Raw genomic sequence first — 20,319 nt, forward strand, 5'->3', positions numbered from 1 at the left:
AAAGGAGAATATAGTACCATTTGTTAAATCAACTATGTTACCTATGCCAATAAATGAAGTCAAATAACCAAGGCAATATGAAAAGACATGTCTATAAGATTATCAAGCCATATGGATAGCCATCAGATGAAAAATATGTTACTTCTGCATGATCTCATGTTACTTTCTGTAAGAGAGATAAAAGCAAAGAAACATACCACTATCCAACTGCCTGGCCTCTCTAAAAATAACATGCCTTCAAAAATACTAATACTGATATTTTTAGTCTGTGCTGTGTACAAATATATGTATGCATATATAAAGCCTGAATTACAATCTACGATATCTTATCATCTATGTTGAGTTTCAAGTATGGGGATACCTAGATCATAGAAAATTTTTTATAAAGTGGATGTCGATTCAATACAAAAGTGAGGCACCAGGAGAGATACACAAATTAGGTGAATGAAAAACAAAGTTGAATACTATGTATAGCTTGAGATGATAAATAGCAGTTTTCCATTTCCAATACAGTGCACAGGAAAGTGCTGTGTAATTGTATAACATTAGCAACATTTAGTGAAATCCTATTTTTTCATATTAAATTTAAGATTCTTTATTTTAACAATGGAGGGAGCCCACACCTTGATATGTTACCTGAAAAATGTGTGAAATGAAAAGCTGTTATCACAGAATGATGAAATTCCGAATTAGAAAAGCATAGGATGGTCTGCCTTGCACTGTCAGGATATATATTCCGTTTTATGTAATCTATGTAGCACGTTACTCAAGTTACACTTACTAAAGATGTGAGCTGCAAAAATTCGATTTTCTATTCTACTTGAATAGTAAACTTTCTTGTTTAAATGGAAGGTGTAATATGATTGCATTCTCCCTATTTTGTTGAAGCTGTTTCATTTTGAAAGAAATTTGTTAGATTTACAGAAAAAGAAATGTGAGATCAAACCATGTCCAGTTCAAGAGGTGATAGACACTTTAGTACTTACTTACCATAACTTGGGGCAAGGCTGCAAACAAAAAAAAAAAGTTGATCTGCCAAGGTTATGATAATAATGAAATGCCATAGTGTAACCACAGCATACTTACCATAACACAAAGCAGAAAAGGTTCCAGTGTAAGGATTGAAAGTATAGTTGAGAATTGGGAAAGAAAGCATAAGTTTCTGTTTATAAAACGGATATCAAAAGTACAAATACCTTTAGAAATAACTAGATAGACTTCTACAGCCAGGGATTGAAATTACAGGCAGATCATTAGCCAAATGAGATGCCATGCTGTTGTAAAACCAGAAATTCATACTGGGTTGTATAAAGCAGAGTGCTTGTGTGTGACAACCCTCATATACTTAAGCCCTAACAGGGCCTCAGTTAGAATATTCATTCTTTAGAGTACCACGCTTCAAGAAAAATGTTGAGTGGAAGTCTAGAGGACAGCTATGAAAATTATTAGATGTCTAGTTATTAAGACCTGTAAATACAGGTTGAAAAAAACGTGTTTTTCTTCAATGTAGGACAGAATAAAAGGTGGAGGTAGAGTAAGTCTTCCAATAATAACATTCCCTTTGATTTTGGCCCAACTTTCTGCTCTTAGCACTTTTGGCTACAGATGAGACAAGGAGAAAGGCTTGAGTTGTGAGGGGGGATTGAGATGTATTTATTATGACTACTAGAAAACTTTCTTATATACTACAATCAGCTGCATAAAGGTTCTTATGAACAAAAGAAGTAAACATACCAAGAAGAATCTAAGTTTAGAAGATTCGCTCTATTCCTGTCATTATACACTGAATTGAAAATTTCTTGCTTTTAAAATAGATTGCTGAAAGGAAGCTTGTGTCTGCATAGCTTAAGTTGTGTTTGAAACTTTTTGCCTAGATTTTACATCTAAGAATTGGCATGGCTCAGAACTAGCATCTTATTTGATGGACAACACTAAAAGAGTATCTGCCATCTCACCTTTTGCGTGTTTATCTGGAGTGGTTGATAACAGTCTATTTCATGGGGAGATCATTAATAAAGTAAGTTATTTTCTTCATTGGGACAAAATTTCTATTACAGTTCAGTAAAAATAATTTTTATTACAGCGTTCTTGCTTCTCTGTATATGATGGTACCATGCTTGAGTGTCACTCTTTAGAAGAAACAATTTGAAAGGTCTCAAAACCCAAAAAAATCAGCATTGAATAGCACCACTTTATCACAGTGCAAGAAACGCAGAATAGATGGATATAGGAAAAAATGTCTGTAAGTAGTTTCCTTTCTTACAAAGTCTCTGATCCTTTCAATTCTAAGACAAGTAAATTACTCCAGAATTTCAGATTCATGTCTCCAGTTTGTTTTCTCCACGTCAGGAATTCAATTTTTTTAAATCAATCACACAGTGTTCCCAAGGATCCTAGTGAAAGGTTGTGTTATTGCATTGATAATTTGATTCTCAAATAGGATTTCAGCCTATGGATTAGCTTAATTGCAATACACATCAGCACGTTAACTGTTTGCTTGCATTTTCCCGCAGTCTTCTACGTGTGCTTTGTAGCACTAGGGAATTATCACTGTAACAGAAAAAACTAAACTCCTACAACTGGGGATTTGAAATTTACCTTTGTCCTTAAAATGTTCCATGCTTAACGTTGATTAATACATTCAAAGCATCAGTGAGAGAGTCTGAGTACATGATCTATGCACATGGGAAAATCCTCACCTAAAACTCAAGGGAAATTCAGTGGCCTAGTCAAACATTAAATTGCAACATCCCAGAGCTGCACAGGCAGCATAAGTCACTTTACAACTAAATTCTCTCCTGTGCTTACATCTTATATGTACACGTACAGATTTTTGGAGCGGTCTAGGATAAGAAGTGTGAAACTTTCCAGCTGTGGGTCTAAGGCTAGGTTAGACAAAATAAGCATGTAACAAAATCCTGATGGCTATTCAGCAGACATCTTTTTTTTTAAGGCTGTCTTCCGTTCCCTTGGAATTAATGTCACAAACTGCCCCCTGTTTTATTTGAAGAAGTATGACAGTCAGGGAAGGAGGAGGCCACTCAATGCATATGCACTGGACTTCTATAAGCATGGTTCCTTGACTGCATTGACAACTGATAACTGGTATGTATTACCATTTTCAATACAGTTAAACAGCAGCTTTGTTTACAATATGATACATAAGTGTAAGCAGAACCGAGGGATGAAATAACTATTAAATATGATTAGATTAGTTGAATGTTTTAATGAGAATAAAATCTATACTACATTTAAGTTCAACAGCAATGGCGGTAATGTATTAGCTGGGTATTTAAAACAGTACCAAAAATGGGAAGTCTTGACCCCAGTGATACAGGTTATCTTGATCAAACAGCAGCGTAACCTCAAACTATTGCTGAATCAAAACCAAGGAATTTCCTGGTAAGGGAGGACTGTCATAATTGAAACCTGACTTTCAGAGTTGCAAAGCAAAATTTGCCAGTAACTCAGTATTTCTGTCAGTATTGATTCGATACTTGTCTTTTTTTCCCCAAACCTTTCTAAGCATTTAGCGACATTGTCATGATAATTCATACTATCATCTCTCTTTAAAAGAAAAAAAAACAGCCTGCCAAAACCTCTGCCCCTAAGCTGATCAACCACTGCCACATCTCATCATATTTTCATATTTAAGGCTGTGGTACATGCAGTCGTCCTCTCTTCTTTCCCTTTTTTCCAAAACTGGAATTTTAATCTCTTCTTTTACACTCTTTCGCCTGCTTCTTTCTGGTCATGAATTTCTTTAATCTGATTCTGTCTTTATTATTTGACCAAGCTTTTGACATCTCTCTGCTATTATGTTACCATCTTCTAGGCTACTGCATTCTCAGGGACTTTCCTGATATTTTTCATTGTGAAAAAGCCTTGATTAAAAAAAATGAAATAACAAAACAAAACTTTGAAGAGCCTGTCAAGCTCTTACACTTGATAGAGCTCCAGACAAATAATCTTTGAAGCACTTTCATCTTCCTAATTAAGCAACTGGTAAATTGCATCAGTCTTCTCTTTCTTCTCAGAAGCTAAATTTCAGATTTTTATTCTTTTGCTCTTGCCATTTACAGCCCTATTGTCCTCTGCAATCTGAGATATGTACCTGTTAAATATGATGTCTTCCAATTTTATCATTATCACTTTCACCTTTGAATCTCATTGGCCTTCTGTGACCTTTTTCATTAAATCCACCTCTTTATAAAACTTTTAGCTCGCAGTTCTTAACAAAGCCATTCACATTATCTGTTTTATTACCAACCTCAACTCAAAAAAAGCTCAACTACTTTATCAAATACTTTTGCTTTCAAATTCATAACCAGTAACTTTTACATATAAGAAAACACCTCATTCTGATCTCTAGGTGCTGTTGAGAGCATATTACCTACTCTTTTTTTGTAATCTCTTCAAATAAGATTCTAATAAGAGCAATGAGAATACACATTCTAGGCACTGTTGTAGTTAAACTAGAAGTTTGGCAGTAATGCCACACTATAAAGAGATGAAATTCACTGATTCTATGAATTGCATCCTTTGATTCCATCAAGCTGATCCAGTGAAAGATGTCCCTGTCCATAGTAAGGGGGTTGGACTAGCTGACTGATAAAGGTCCCTGTGAGCCCAAACCATTCTGTAATGCTATTATTTTCACTGCAATACTGATTGTATTTTTTTTTAAATGTAGTATTCTTAATTACTAGAAACTGAGTTTGTTAATTCGCTCTTCAGTAATCAGTGGTCCAATTTGCAAAATATAGGATCTTCATCGTACAAAAATGCTTACACTGTCTCCTGCTGAATTTAGCCAGCAGACTTGTGTGAAGTGCAGTGTTCCTGGTTAGCTGGTTTCAGGTTAGATTTTCTAACAGTTGAAACAATGTTCCCAAGATAATACTACTAAATTAAATTTTCTTTCAAATATTACTCCTAAGTACTTTATATGTTTAGAATATTTAAAGAAACATGTCTCTACAGCATTATCTATTATTTTAAGCTTATAGTTATTCTACAGTAAACCCAATGAACTAGTTTGTCAGTGTTTGATACCACGGAATAACCCTCTGCATCCTTACCCAACCTACACTACAGGATTTATTAAAGGTAAAACAGTATCATTTAGTGCATATCCATATGAATTTCTTTCTTTCTTTAGGTTAAATGAAGGAGATGCTTACTACGCACTCAAGGATTTTTCACTCCTCATTAAGTCTATTGGGTATGATAAACTTGTGTTTTTTAATATACATTTCATCTTTAAAGCAACTTAAAATGAAAATATGCTCTTTTCTTTTTCTTTTAAAAAAAACCCAGAACATCACTGAGTGAACTGTGTGATGATCCAAATGATAATGTTCTACTGGCATTTCAACAACTGGGTGAAATCTACGAAGAGAAATTGAAGAGCGTTGGCTGAAGAGGGGAAAAAAAGCCGTAGTGCATAATAGTCGTACCAAACAGATCAGCTGCCTTTTAGGTTGTGACTAGTTCTGCGTTATCAAATATGTTTCATAATAAAGCCTTAGTAATATCCAATATTAGAAATACAAAATTTAGTTTAGAAAATCAACCTTTACACATCGATGTTGTAGCAGCTCCAATGTAAACTAAATAATTGTTTCCAATAGGTTATAAAACTAGGTAATTGCACATATCTGTCAACTGCACTTTTATTTTTCAAGCAGCGATATACATGTGTTAAGACAGCTCTCAGAAATATAAGGAATAAATGTCAGTTCTGACAGCTGGTATGATTTCAGGGCAGCATTGGAAACTTTGAGCCCATTTGTGATGTTCAGCAATTACTTCAGCAATTGCAATCAAATAAATTGTTCTAATTATTTTCCAAGGTTTCTGTTAGGCTATGAAGTAGTACCTTCATGAAACATTTTAAAAGCTTTTAATTTAGTCTGCAATTTTAGTCTACAAAAGAGGTTTTTCTATCAGTGCAATGAAGTTTGATAAATAAATTGTTCCAACCATATATAGAAATGCTTCATTTTTCATCTCTTGTACCCCTAAGAGTAATAAAGATTCAGGACACCTCCAGCATATGTATCAAAGTGTCTTGCTATACAAATTGAGTTTAGTAAAAGAAGTTTCCTAACTATTTTCTTGGGTTTTTTTTTCTGGAATGAGCAAAGCTTTCAGCAGTATTTTCAGTAAAATTCTTCAGTTTAACACTTCATTTTAGTCTGCTCAGTCTCAAAAAAATACGTACACACAACTAATGTTTAGAAAACATAAGAAAATTAGGCTTTGACAACAGTCCTCATTTCCACACACTATTTTATGCAGATGACCAAGACAGCACTGTAAGTTATACTCTATTGATAACAAGCAAAATGTGCATAAGGACAATTCAGAATCCAATTTCTTCAAATTAACTCTGGGGTTCATCAATCATTCATGAAGTCTATGACTTGAATCTTTTTTTGGCAGCATTGAACTACACGCAGCACATTGCCAGGAGATATTGGGAGGGAAAACCTGTATGTAGTTGGGTACTGCTGCTGAGCTACCATCAACTGACTTGCTCTTTGTTCTTCTATTTTTTCAATGTGTGAAACAAAATTATGCCAGAAACAGAACACAGTGGTAGAAAAGTCTGCTTTAACTTTGCTTGGACAATAAAATTTACTCCAATTATTCTTTATGGTTTGATAATCATGTCATATGCACATAAATCTTGCACAGCTGTTCCTCAACTAGGGTAGAAGTGACTTTATTTAGGCCTTTTCACATTCATGTTTCCCTGTATAAATAGGGTAATCTTTTTAGCTAAGGTACAATGAATTGATCAAGGAATAAAGTCAGAAATTGGCCCTATTGTGTTCTCAGTCATTTGATAAGTAAGCATGATCTCCTGTGTGGAAAACAAACTTATTAGGTCTATCGCTGGGTACTAAGTTTATACGCTGAAGACTGTAATGTCTCTTTAAACATTAGTAATAGCACTCAGCATTTCACTTTATTAATAAAGTACACAAAACCCACTTCACTCCTGTTACAGTTTTCAGTAAGGAGTCACTAGTGAATGATGACCAAGTGTTTAAGTCAAAATGACCAAGGAATCAATTTATGGAAATATTAGAAAAATCAGTAATTCTACTGATTTAATATCTGAATGGACTGTAAATTTACTGTAACCTATTGTAAATAAAAACCCCATCCTGTTTACCATTTATCTCCCCTATAAAACCTTAATGCTGAGCTATAACACACTTAGACAATAACTTGCCATGCTTGAGAAGTTGTCCTAGGACCGTACTGAACCCCAACACCTACAGTTGCTGCTTTTAAAAATAACGTATCATAGTCTACCAGCTTTCTGGTTTCATAATGGTGCCTTTTCACTAAAAGACAAAGTATCTGCTTTCAAGTTCAACTTTATTAAACTCCAATGAAACTGCAACTGAACTGAGCAGAAGATACACTTAAAAAAGAAAAAAAAAGCAATTCTAAGAAACTCAGTAGAGTTTCTGCATAACCCTAATTTGTTAGGAATTTTTTTTGCCACTGTATCAGAAAAGAAACATTTTCTAAAGTTTTCTGTCCACAAGTTTCATAGACGCCTTATCTGTCTTCCCAAAATTGTTCAATTTCTCTTGCTTTCACTGGAGTGAGATCAGCCTCCATCCATGACACTTTCTGGCTTTATCGCCACAGCCTTTCTTCCAGTAATTTAACTTAGTACCTTTTTAACATTTCTCTCCTACACATGCAGAAGAACGTGACAAGAATGTCTAGAGGTAAAGCAGAATAACTCTTAGGAGAAAACTGAAATACAATAAGACTTAAGACATAAACAAATAACTCTAAAACTAACAATAAAGAGAATTTTCACCACCTTCCTTAATGCAGATGCAAAGGGAAGTTTAGCAAGTTTTATACATTCTAGAATCTACTTTTCAGCACATTTAATAGAGGAACGGACCCCACAGAAAAACTAAGGCAAAAAATTTAATGCAAATTAATTTAACATTAGATCAACATTTCCTAAATGAAGAATAGCATTTCCAAGTACTCTGTCACAGGAAGTATATTGGTAAGCCTTGCAGAGATTTAAATTTAGTAATATTTCTCTTATGAAGTTACAGAAATAATTTGGATTACTTTTTTAAAAAGAAAAGATGAGTATCTAGTTCCCAGTCAAGAATTCTGACGGGATATTAAACGTTCTGATCTAATACTTTCCAGCTGACATATTTACCCAATATATGATTCATTTATTTAATATCTGGCAGCACCTCTTGCTGGAGAGTGAACACTAAATGAACTGAAGCTTTAATCTGAAATAGTACTACTGTCCACATAGTCTAACAGTAAACACATAATTACCTCTTGGATGCAACAAAATGGTTAATAGGTTAGAAAAGATGGTATTTTAATCCTCACTTTGTATCATATTTCACAGACTAAAAATTCAATGAGTTTGGATCATTAATACTTACAGCGAGAAGTGCTGTTTTCCTGTCATTGCACAAGTTTTAAAATGAGATTTTTGTGTTTGAAAAGCTAGATTCTCCTAATGCTTTCATCAAGACAGGAAGTTAGTATCTGTCCACTGACTCCCAAATTGGTACCAAATGGAGCTGAAAATTGTGATGGTTACTTTTCATAAAAGCATCATTTCAGAAGCGTAGCCGATACCCTTCCACAACACATAAGAACATAGATGCAGTGTTTAATTTCAAAAGCATAAGAGAAATTATTGACATTACATTAGAAGTTGCACCTTCAATATACATTAAATGCATTGTAGAAAAAGAAAAAAATCACTGAAGGGGGATACGCAAAACGGGTTTCAGTAATGCCCTTCAATACCCTTTATTTTCCTCATGGCTCTGCTCCCTCCCTGCCTATAATGGGAGGGCTACTGTCTGCACCCTCATGACTAATCTAACCCCAGTGCACGTGCTGCTGTACCAATACAGCAATATACCGCTTCCCGTTGCTGAGGCTTCACTGAACCTGCCTTCTGTGACACCTCAGTCCCCCATCCCAGTGACACTTCACTTCTTGGAAGGCCTACATTCTTAAAGATACAGCATACATGAGCATATTTAAGTATTTAACAAGATATAACATTTTTGGTTTCTTTCTGTAGTTTGGGTTTGCGTTAGAAAAATCACTTTAGTAAATTTTACTTGCTGATAAGCAGTTATGTTTCTAACACAGAGATATCTCAACTGGCAAGAATACAGAGGAGAACAACAGCTGTAAAATCACAGGTGTCCGTACTTTTTAATGTGATAAGCAGCATTTGTGTAATTTAAGCTTAAGTATAGTTATTCATATCTCTGATTTCCCTCTACTGGATGTTTTGTCTTCGGCAACAAAATAATACTCTGATGCACTGCTGGTATCAGTAGAGATGGATGCCTGACTTAACTCTTCACTGTCAGAATCGCTGTCACTTGGTATTCCTTCTGCCTCATTCACTGGAAGCACAGAACCTCCAGAAGATGGTTCATTGCATGTGTTGGGAACAGAACAAGCTGCATTCTGTGCTGTTTCAGACTCGGGTGCATCTTCCCTCTCAAGACAGGAACAGTTGTGTTCAGCAACAGCTTCATTTTTTTCATCATTTACTTTTGTTTCTTGTTCTGTTACTCTAGTCATTAGCTGAGTGGAAGAATCATTCTCATTTTTAACCGGAAGGACAACTGAACATAAAGGCTGACTACAAGAAGAATTGCTGTTGGCAAGCACTTCTGCACTTTCAGTTTCCTTAGTGGGAAAGAATGAACCTTCACATTTTGGATGACTACATCTAGAAGCAGGTTCTTCACACTCTGAAGACTCAGGCTTCCCTAGATTTAGAGATGCTTTGTCAGGAGATTTCACCTTCTCTTCCATTTTTTCAGTACCATTTCCAGACAAAACCCTGGAAGAAGTCAGTGAATCACAGGTATTTCTGACAAAACTTCCAAATGAAAATACTGGTGAAGGCAACTGAAAACAGTTATTTTTGAAGGAAAATACACAATTACTGGGGGTGAGGGGGCACTCGGAGACACCATTCACCCCAGCTGCAGTGCTGGTTTCTGAAGTACTGCAAGCCACAGTTGTGATGGATTCTGAGGCACTAGCTTTTTGTCCACCTGAGACAGATGTTTTCTGTGTACCATATTCTGCAGTTTCCTTTGCAGAATGGGTTTTTTCTCTCACGTGAGATGATGTATTTTTGTCAGACGGCTTTTCAGATTGGCTAAGAAGTGAGAACAATGGTAAAACTTTAAATGAATTGCTCATTCCTGATCTTGCAAAACAATCTCTTTCTGAATTGTGAAAGGGAAACGAAAAATCTGGCTTCTTACTTTCTGCTGAGTCTAAATTGGGACTGGTTGAAGCACCAGAAACTGCGTTTTTTTGTTACAGGATCATCTTTTCTTAGCTTGCTTTCATCCGGGTTATCAGTTTTATCCACACGATCAAATTTTCCCAGATAAAATTGAGGGAAAACATATTTCCCACCTTTCTTTTTACAGGAAAATGTAGCTGTATCTTTAACAAATCTGGGTAATGAATTATTACATGCACTGAAAGCAAAAGGTGAAGCAGAAAGTCTCTCTGCAGAAACATCTAGAAGTTCTGAATTTGTAACAGTAACAGCTACCGATACTGCTGGTTTTAAGCCAGGTGACGTTGTAGAATTAGCGTCCATTTTGTTGGAAACAATAACTGCTGATGCCTGCATTGGTGATTTTTCTCCTAAGTCTTTGGAGTTCTCCGATAAGGCTGGAGTGGTTACTTCCTGGGAATTTCTCTCATGAATTGATTTTAAGTCGCCACTTGTTTCTGAAAAGTTCATCTTTGTAGATGGGATGCTCTGATTACTGGTTCCAGAAAAGCTTCTCTGAAAGCCATCTGCTGCTCTGTGCAGGGCTCCCATTTTCACTTTATCTGTCTTATCTGCTTTGGTAGGTGAAGATACAAAAGGAGTTCCTGAGGACCTATCCTTGGAAGCCTCAGCAGTTACAAATTTACACTTTTTATTTGCAGATAAAGTTTGCATTTTGGACTCCTCAGTGAGCATCTGATGTTCCGTATAATATTTGTAACGTAACTCCTACAATTACAGCAAAAAATCACATTAAGTACAAGAGCATTTGTGGATTCAGAAGTTATAAAAATCACAATATTAAGACTGAAGAAAATTTTTCATATCTTCTACAGCACTTGTGATGTATTTTTCCATTGCCGCTAGAAGGCAACAGAACACAAGTAATTATGGAAAAAGATCTTTAAAAACAACTGAACAAGTTACGCATGGAACCCTGATGACAAAGTAGGTTTTGAAATAGGAAACTATAGAAAAACAGACTATTTAAAGTCACTATAAGAAATATATATTAAAGGTAAACCCAGAAATAGCTAAAAATACTAGCTTAGACATTAAGTGACAAATTCTCAAATTATCAAGGAAAATAACCATCTGAAATCAGTGTAGGTGATCAAACAATACAGCAAAAGGAAAATAATTGTATATTTAAAGGACGTAAGCACTTTTTTATTTAATCACCTGCCACTGGCAGTCTCAGAATGTACATTCTGTGATTCACTACCAGCCATGCTTCACTAACTGTAACTAGAATCATTCTGTACAGAATAATACTCAGCTACCCACACTGAACTGCTATTAAGTGAAAAAGATCTAGTATAACTACATCACTGGAAACTGGAAACATTGAAAATGTCAAGTTATCAGCAATTTAGGTAGTGAACTCTGTTATCTTCAGAATACAGAACACCGGCAGACGAATTCTGCTTCCAACAAGCAGAAGGAAGCTTATTTGAATTAGAAAGCCACAGATGTGACTCAAAAAGCCACACTAAAATATAAGTATCTGAAATCAGTAGTAAAATTAAGTTCCAATGTTCTGAAGAAAAGAGAGTAAAATCCTGACAGCTTTAATAAACTAATCAGATTTATGTTCTAGAATCAGAAGAGTACCTTTCTATTAAGAAAATGGAAAGATATTATAAAAACTTAAGAAAGTTGTGTCATAACAAATAATAACTTTGCCATACTTACAACAGATGTTAAATCATACCTCATGACTCATGTTTTGAAATGCTGACATTTCTGATACTGACATTAAACGAGTACAGATCTTGCTACCATCTGCTAGTGCTTCCTCCTGTCCCGCTACAGGCTGAAAAAATGTTTTGCAGCAGACATTGTAGTTCACTTCGTAAGACAAAATAAACAAAACAGCACAATGTTGCAGCCCCACAGTCAGTAACTTACAAGTGTGCTAGGTATATTCTTCTGGTCCTGACATTGTTGTATGTTATTTTTAAACAGAGTACTTTTTGTTGAGCTCTCATTTCCTCCAGAAGGTAGATCTATTAGAAAGAATATAAGAATTCTGATGGAAAACATACTAAATATGTAAAATACTTCAAGTTTCCTATGCATCTAAACGTAAGATTCCAACATAGATTCCAATTAAGAATATATTGCCCTAAGGGAGACCCTCAGACTTGTTGAAACTTCTGTGATATAAAGCCAGAGGCCTGAAGTTTTCTAAATGCCCGGAGATGCCTGCCATAATACAAACCCTAACATTTTCTCCTGTGGGGTCAAAGCATTTAATCGGAGCGTAGTTAATGTTCATATTATACTACAACAAATGCCCATTTAGTTCAGCAACTCATTTCCAACAGTGGCAATACCGAGGAAAATTATAATGATATTTCCCCCAGCTTCCAAAAATACAGCCTAGGCACTTTTTAGAGAAAGCCCAGATATAAAAGGCATTTCAAAGCCCTTGATTAATTTATCATCCATGAATTTGGTCAGTTGCTTTCTGAACACGTGCATACTTTTGCCATGCAGATTGTTTATTAGTAATTAGTTCCATAAGTTGCAGGTTCCCAGAGTAACTTTCCAAATATTAAGTCCTATATTATGTCCCTCTCCCCTACCTTCAACGCCTACGTTAATGGCTGTCAGCTTCAAAGCCAAGATTTCATTAATCACAGGTTTGATATCTATCTTCTTTTGTGTATACTCTGGTGGTTTTTCATAGCTGGATGCTATACTCATCAGGTCAAGCTGAGTTTTCATTCTGGAAAAGGGAAAATAAAAAACCCCAAACTTTAACACTTAAGTCTCACATGCCAACAACCAAATTATACCCACCTAATGTAAAAAATTATTTTAAAAAAATCACTAAGAGAGAATAAATCAGAAAGAGTCTTTATTAAAGTGTCAAGTTTCCAACTTGACAGTTCACTCAAATTAGGTTTCATACACAGTTAAATTTCCCAGTAGTGCCTGTAGTTCAGCAAGAAGATTTAAAATACAATGCTTTTCTTACTGTACTATACCTAATTCTAAATTATACTGTAACATATTTTAAAGAACTCTATTTCCAATATATATTCTTAAACCCTGCTTCAAAAGTGCTAAGAAATGCAATTAATAATCTTTAGAAAGAAATACATGGGGTATGTGCACTGCAAACACAAAAATGAAGACACTGCAGAACCTCCATACACGTTCTTAAGATTTCCACAAAAGCTCTAGGCCTGCTTCAGTATTCTTGAGTTCAAAGAAAACACCTAAAAATATCCATTTACCATACTTAGATTTTGTCAGAGAGCCATTTCAAAAGACTGATTATCTCTATCCCAGAGAGTGCATCATTAAAATTCCTGATACGTTTTTTAAAATTTGGAATATGAAGCATCCAAAAATCTAAAAGCATTATACTGTCTAAATATATCTATTACTAGATACTATTTTCATTTTTCAGTCGCTATACGTGACTGTATCCAAAGTAACTATTTTCTTAGTTTTTAATCTTAAAATTGCACTAGAGAACTAACAAAGCATAAAAAAAATATATATATACCTTGCATTCAAGCCACAGGCCACCTACAAAAAAAAACAAAACACAAACCAAGAATTCGTAAGATATGAATGAGTCTCCCCCCAACTCTCAAAAGGAGATAATTGCTTCATTAAAATACTTCAGAGACTGAACACCGCATCTTAATTTCACAGAACTATAGGAAATAAACCTGTTAATTCTTCAAAAAAATGAAAGAAAAAAACACAAGCAGCCAAAGGTAAAAAAAGTTTGCCTGCGACAACGATTTATCTTGTAATTATTTGTGTTAAAGACAAAAAGAATGCCTTCAGAGCCAAATGAAGGCATTCAAATCCCACATGGTTATCTAATCCACCTGAGATGTTCCGATATTTGTAAACATTGCTGTCTTTTTGTTTTACATCAGCTGGGCAGTATGAAGTGCACCGCCCTCTAGTCAAGTGACACCTTCCAAAGTATGGGCAATGAAAAGTAAAAAACTGACTGGATTATAGACAATCTGCTCCCCTTTTAAAATCTGGTGATCTCAACTGTACTGACTCTTAAAACAGGCACCACCCCCTCCAACCCTCCTCACTGAAATAAGTTGTCTACTGTAATAGGGGGAAGGCAGGAAGGTGCTAAATTTCAAGCACACTAATCACTGGAGTCAGAATATTTTATCCAAAAGTGGAAGTCACTTTTACTTTGACTACAAGCGAAATCTTCCTTAATGAGTTGTTACCAAAAACTTAGTGGAACTTTAAATACTTTCTTTGCTTATCTATCTCAAGGCAGCAAAAAAAGACCTACTGCAGAAAACAACAATATGCTGCGGTTTCTTAGGAAAGCATAAGCCTTGAAGTTAAACAATTACTGAATTTTGTGTTTTGCTTAAGTACTCTGTCCCACATCTACCATCTGCCTAAATTCCATTCAGCCAGTGTTTGACATAAATGAGATGAAGAGGCTTTCAGTAGCTTAGTCAAGAGTGAAGATTAAGGTTGTGTCTTGGGTTACGCTAGCATTTACAGCTAAAATCAGAAATAGTGTTTTTCTCTGCAGTTCCCTTAAACACCACAGGGAAGGTTTCAGGGTCTTTTATACACACGTGTGTATATACTACGTGGCACAGCGTATGTCAGAAATACCTATGCTGACATTGAATGGGCTTATTTTTCTCCATTGCACACCTTGGTCCAAAGTTTACAGCAGTTTTTAAAATCAGTATAATCACTTAGCTCAGGTATCCTAACATTGTACCTCGCTGTGCAGCACAGACAAGTAATTGGTTCTGGCTTCAAACTTCCCCCAAAACTAATTTTTAATGTCTTACAGATTTAGAAATGCAATGGAAGTGCTTAATGCACAAAGCATTTGGAAAGAAACATGAAAAGGTAATTAAATGTGAGATGATTTTGAAGGCAGTACTAGTAAATAACTCCCTATCTAGCACCAAGGCAGCTTACTTCCACAGCTGGTAGCATAATACAGCAAATACTGCAGCTATATATATAGTCAGTATTAATTCCATTAGTTTTCAGTGACGAAAGTAAGTGTCTATTTAATTCACTCAGTATCACTGATAACCTACAGAAAGCTTTTCAGATGTTTCTAAAATTAAAAGGCATTTCTATAAAAAAATGCATGAGGCGTTATATTCTGTATTTTGTGTTTGTTGAATTTGTTTTTACTGATCCAGTCATTACCATAATCTACAATATAGTAAGCTCTATATGACATTTGTGGTTCACTATGCAACTGCTATCACAGAGTAACAAAGATCATCACCTCCAGGAAACGCTGAGGATCGTACTCATAGACAAGCTTGTCACAATCCTTCAAAAAATTCTCAACGGTCTTCTTGTGAGTTTCCTTCACTTTCCTCCAAATCTGAAATTCTTTCTCTTTTCTACTTCTTTGATTTTCAACACTTTCTAGCAACTGCTGCTTCTTCATTCCCAGAGTTTTGAAAATTTCTCCAAATTCCTGTGCAATTATCTCTGCATCATTGTTCAGCACCATCTAGAAGCACAAGAACATAAACGCAGATGAAAATGCAGTACCAACATCTACACGAATCACTTTCCTAAGTAAGGTCAGAGCACACCTATGCCACAAGAAGCACTGTTATGGTCTATGTTGTAATTAACCCATCACAAGAAGAAAAACAAAGATATATTTATTTATAGTATTCAGCATCTCTAACTTACATCTGTATCATTCGGTTGACTTGCTATTTCATTCATCAGCTTCTCATTTATTAGTCTCATTTTTTTCAGACTGCTGAAGAAGGTTAACTGCAAGACAATTGAAACACATTACAGCTTTATCTACTCCATAAAATAAACACATTTCAGTGGTTATCTAGAATCACATAATGGGATGTTCTTTACAACACATTAAACAAAGGCGGTGATTCAAAACTTCACTTAACATATGATGCTTTACTGGATTAGTAGACAAGTTTTCCTTTGCTCTTTCTATCTCTCAAACTAATGTTTTTAGACTCATCTACATTACATATTGTTAGAATGGCTCCAGGCTTATTTTACAGTTATAACAATGTTTCCCTCAGCCTTTTCCTTTTTAATTTCTTCTCTCACACTATCTATCACAATGTAAGTTTTAATGCTGTTAGGACAGTTTGGCAAGCAATTGTGTGATATTGGTTGGGCTGTTTTTTTTTATTTTTATTTTTTAAATGCTTCACACTAATAAAACAGAAACCTGTCCGTAACTGAGTTATTTCTGTTTGGGTTTAAACTAAGATTAGCACTGTTTTTCGCTGCTTTACTTTACTACATAACAACTAAGTTTTACATAGAAAGTCTAATGCAAAGGCTGTTTCCCCCCCCTCCCCACCCCCCCCCCCCCCCCTCCGGTTTCCCAAACTACACGCAATCAGCAATGGGAGAAGCAGAACAGAAACCAGAGCAAAAGCAACTTTTGGCTTAAAAAGCAGTTGGTGTTGTGCTTAAACTTCTATGCCTGTACTTTCCATCACTGCCCTGCATCTGTTTCAATTGCTGCACGGTAAAACAGCTGTTTGACATGCCATTCTGCATGCAACCTGCAAGGGCATGAAAAATTCATTCTACCAAAATAGTAGCCACTTTGGCATAAATCACAACTACTACCACTACAAGCAGCCAAACAAACATTAGGTCAGGCAGTTGCTTTCTTCATGCAAACAGGAATGCATTTTGGTTTTATATTTATTAAATTATCACTTAGCTAAACCATCTATTTCTAAATATGTAATTATCTGTGACCCAAATTATACATGTCAGCTCTGAAAGCCTGCAAGTGAAACACATCTGTGGGTGGGTTTTTTTTTGTGAGTAGGACTAGCATCCTCCTGAACTTGAAAAAACTGGATCCAGAAATGCAATAAACTCTTAGCCTTAGTGGTTTTCTGTTTGTCCGCAAGTCTCTATATTAAAAAGCATCTATATTTTAGTTAAAAAAAAATATAAAATAAAAATATATAACATATATATAACGTAACTACATAACAGAATCTTCAACATAATAAGGACGTGGAACTGTTGGAATGGGTCCAGAGGAGGGCTACAAAGATGATTCGAGGGCTGGAGCACCTCTGCTATAGGAGGACAGGCTGAGACAGTTGGGGCTGCTCAGCCTGGAGAAGGCTCCGAGGAGACCTTATAGCAATCTTCCAGTACCTGAAGGAGACGACAGATGATCTTCAAGGTCCCTTCCAACTCAAGCCACTCTATGATTCCATGATGTAATATATATACATATATAATATAACTTATGTATAAGACAGATAATACAAAAATATATAATAACAAAGTGTATGTAATATAAAATCATAGAATGGCTACAGACTAGGGGAAGAGTGGCTGGAAAGCTGCACGGAGGAGAAGAACCCGAGGGTGTTGACTGACAGCCAACTGAACATGAGCCAGCACTGTGCCCAGGTGGCCCAGAAGGCCAGTGGCATCTTGGCTTGTATCAGAAACGGTGTGACCAGCGAGACCAAGGAGGTGATTCTGCCCCTGCACTCAGCACTGGTGAGGCCGCACCTTGAACACTGTGTTCAGTTCTGGGCCTCTCGTCACAAGAAGGATGTTGAGGCTCTGGAGCGTGTCCAGAGAAGAGCAACTAAGCTGGTGAGGGGGCTGGAGAACAAGTCTTATGAGGAGCGGCTGAGAGAGCTGGGGTTGTTTAGCCTGGAGAAGAGAAGGTTGAGGGGAGACCTTATCGCTCTCTACAGCTGCCTGAAAGGAGGTTGTAGAGAGGAGGGAGCTGGCCTCTTCTCCCAAGTGACAGGGGACAGGACAAGGGGGAATGGCCTCAAGCTGTGCCAGGGGAGGTTCAGGCTGGACATCAGAAAAAAAAATTTTCACGGAAAGGGTCATTGGGCACTGGAACAGGCTGCCCAGGGAGGGGGTTGAGTCACCATCCCTGGAGGCAGACGAGGTGCTCAGGGACATGGTTTGGTGGCAGATAGGAATGATTGGACTCAATGATCCAAGAGGCCTTTTCCAACCTGGTGATTCTAGGATTCCCTCTCCTGCCCACCGCCCCGCGATTTTCCCCAGTAAAAGAAGCGCGGCCGCCTCACCTTTTCTTCTTGGTAGACGGTGTAGATGAGATTGACGGAGTGGAAGATGCCTTGGTGCTGCTCGGACACGCACTGCCCGCACCCCGCCTGCCTGCACATGCGACAGTACAGCTGCACCACCTGCCCGGGGTGCTTCTGGCAGGTTCCCCCGAGCGCCGGCGGCGAGCCCGGCCCGGCCCCGCTCCCCGCCTCGGCCTGCCCGGCTTTGGCGGCGCCGGCTCGGTAGAGCCTGACCACCTCGGCCAGGGTAGTGTTGACGGGCAGTGCGGCGGCACCGCCGCGGGGCAGCGGGCAGGCCTTGCGGCACAGCGGGCAGGGCACGCGCGCGCCGCCCGCCGCCCCCCCCCGCGACAGGCGGCCCTGGGGGCGCGCGGGCTCGGCCGAGGCCAAGCACTCCAGCACGCAGCCCCGGCAGAAGTTGTGAGAGCACAGCGGCAGCGTCACCGGCTCCTCGAACAGCGACAGGCACACGGCGCACGTCAGGCTGGCCTCCATCTGCCCACACCCCCCCGGCCACCCGCAAAGGAAGCCCACGAACTCCTGCTTCGAACCACCAACTTGCCGGGAAGTGGAAGCCGGCGGGGAAAGGGCGGGGCAAGGAGAGCTTCCCGCGCGGGGCGGGGCCGCTCGACGGGGAGCCCGCCGGGTCCTAGCACCACCCGTCCGGGTAGGCCGCGGGGTCCTAGCGCCGCCCGCGCCGCCTTGTGACGTGGCTCAGCGCCGGGTTACCGCGCTGCACGTCTGGTTGGAAGGGGAACGAGATCTCGAGACCTCGTGGTGTGGGAAGCGGCGCTGAACGAAGCCTGTACAATGGGAAGAGGTGTTCGTATTGCTGTCTGCAGTTATATGGGGTTAAAGCAAAATAACGCTGCTGGGGTGCGGCTGTCCTTGGCTGCCTCTGACTGCAGTGGCAAAGTCACAACAGCTGGACCTGAGGGTTTTGTGCGTAGAACCATAGAATCACAGAATAGTTTGGGTTGGAAGGGACCTTAAAGATCATGTAGTTCCAACCCCCTGCCATGGGCAGGGACATCCCACTAGATCAGGCTGCCCAAGGCCCCATCCAGCCTGGCCTTGAACACCTCCAGGGATGGGGCAGCCACAGCTTCCCTGGGCAGCCTGTGCCAGTGCTTCACCACTCTCATGGTGAAGAAATTCTTCCTTATATCAGGCCTAAATCTGCTTCTCTTAAGTTTATACCTGTTCCCCCCTTGTCCTATCACCACAGGCCTTTATGAATAGCCCCTCTCCAGCTTTCTTGTAGCCCCTTCAGGTACTGGAAGGTCACTATAAGATCTCCTCTGAGCCTTCTCTTCTCCACGCTGAACAAGCTCAACTCTCTCAGCCTGTCCTCATAGGGAAGGTGTCCCAGCTCTCTAGTCATCTTTGTAGCCCTCCTCTGGACCTGTTCCAACAGCTCCATATCCTTCTTACATTGAGGATTCCAGAACTGGACATGGTATTCCAGATGAGGTCTCACAAGAGAGGAGTAGAGGGGCAGAATCACTTCCTTCGACCTGCTGGCCACGCTTCTTTTGATGCAGCCCAGGATATGGTTGGCCTTCTGGGCTGCAAGTTCACATTGCTGGTTCATGTAGAGCTTCTAATCAATCAGGACTCCCAAGTCCTTTTCTACGGGTCTGCTCTCAATCACATCATCCTCCATCATGTACTGAAAACGGAGATTGCCCGACCCAGGTGAAGGACCTTACACTTGGCCTTGTTGAACCTTATGAGGTTCCCACAGGTCCACTTTTCCAGTCTGTCCAGGTCCCTCTGGATGACAGCCTGTCCTTCCGGTGTGACATCTACACCACTCAGCTTGGTGTCATCTGCAAACTTGCTGAGGGTGCACTCAATCTCGCTGTGAATATCATTGATGAAGATATT

General features: G+C 38.4%; 2 protein-coding genes across 3 annotated transcripts in view; one reads left to right on the forward strand and one right to left on the reverse strand.

The window, feature by feature from the left end:
- DDX60 (DExD/H-box helicase 60) overlaps positions 1-9,077 on the forward strand; it is a 45,687-nt gene extending 36,610 nt beyond the window's left edge. Inside the window, exons 35-38 of the mRNA XM_009565172.2 lie at positions 1,875-2,017; positions 2,954-3,105; positions 5,162-5,224; positions 5,320-9,077. Of these exons, the coding sequence (XP_009563467.2) occupies positions 1,875-2,017; positions 2,954-3,105; positions 5,162-5,224; positions 5,320-5,422 (461 nt within the window). The 3' untranslated portion in view covers positions 5,423-9,077. The remainder of the gene's footprint in view (positions 1-1,874; positions 2,018-2,953; positions 3,106-5,161; positions 5,225-5,319) is intronic.
- A 151-nt stretch (positions 9,078-9,228) lies between these two features.
- On the reverse strand, positions 9,229-19,023 carry LOC104063024 (uncharacterized). 2 transcript variants are annotated; one of them, XM_009565171.2, is made up of 8 exons: positions 18,430-19,022; positions 16,046-16,132; positions 15,624-15,857; positions 13,875-13,897; positions 12,943-13,085; positions 12,263-12,360; positions 12,066-12,167; positions 9,229-11,080 (listed from the first exon to the last, which is right to left on the reverse strand). In XM_009565171.2, the coding sequence occupies exons 1-8, from the start codon at positions 18,922-18,924 to the stop codon at positions 10,325-10,327; spliced, it is 1,938 nt and encodes a 645-aa protein (XP_009563466.2). In that variant the 5' UTR covers positions 18,925-19,022; the 3' UTR covers positions 9,229-10,324. The 2 variants fall into 2 exon arrangements, with proteins under 2 accessions (XP_009563466.2, XP_053921089.1); XM_054065114.1 differs by lacking the exon at positions 12,066-12,167 and having other exon boundaries at positions 18,430-19,023.
- Positions 19,024-20,319: the final 1,296 nt, after the last annotated feature.

Source organism: Cuculus canorus, chromosome 4 (assembly GCF_017976375.1).
Source record: "Cuculus canorus isolate bCucCan1 chromosome 4, bCucCan1.pri, whole genome shotgun sequence".
NCBI lineage: Eukaryota > Metazoa > Chordata > Aves > Cuculiformes > Cuculidae > Cuculus > Cuculus canorus.

What these genes read in the sequence shown, in the direction of transcription:
- LOC104063024 (XM_009565171.2), bottom strand. Translation starts at nt 18,924, where the DNA reads ATGGAGGCCAGCCTGACGTGCGCCGTGTGCCTGTCGCTGTTCGAGGAG. An exon ending in GTCAACCGAATGATACAGAT is followed by an intron (nt 15,858 to 16,045) that starts GTAAGTTAGAGA and finishes TTGTGCTTCTAG; the next exon opens with ATGGTGCTGAACAATGATGC. An exon ending in GCCTGTGGCTTGAATGCAAG is followed by an intron (nt 13,086 to 13,874) that starts GTATATATATAT and finishes TCCCTTTTCCAG; the next exon opens with AATGAAAACTCAGCTTGACC.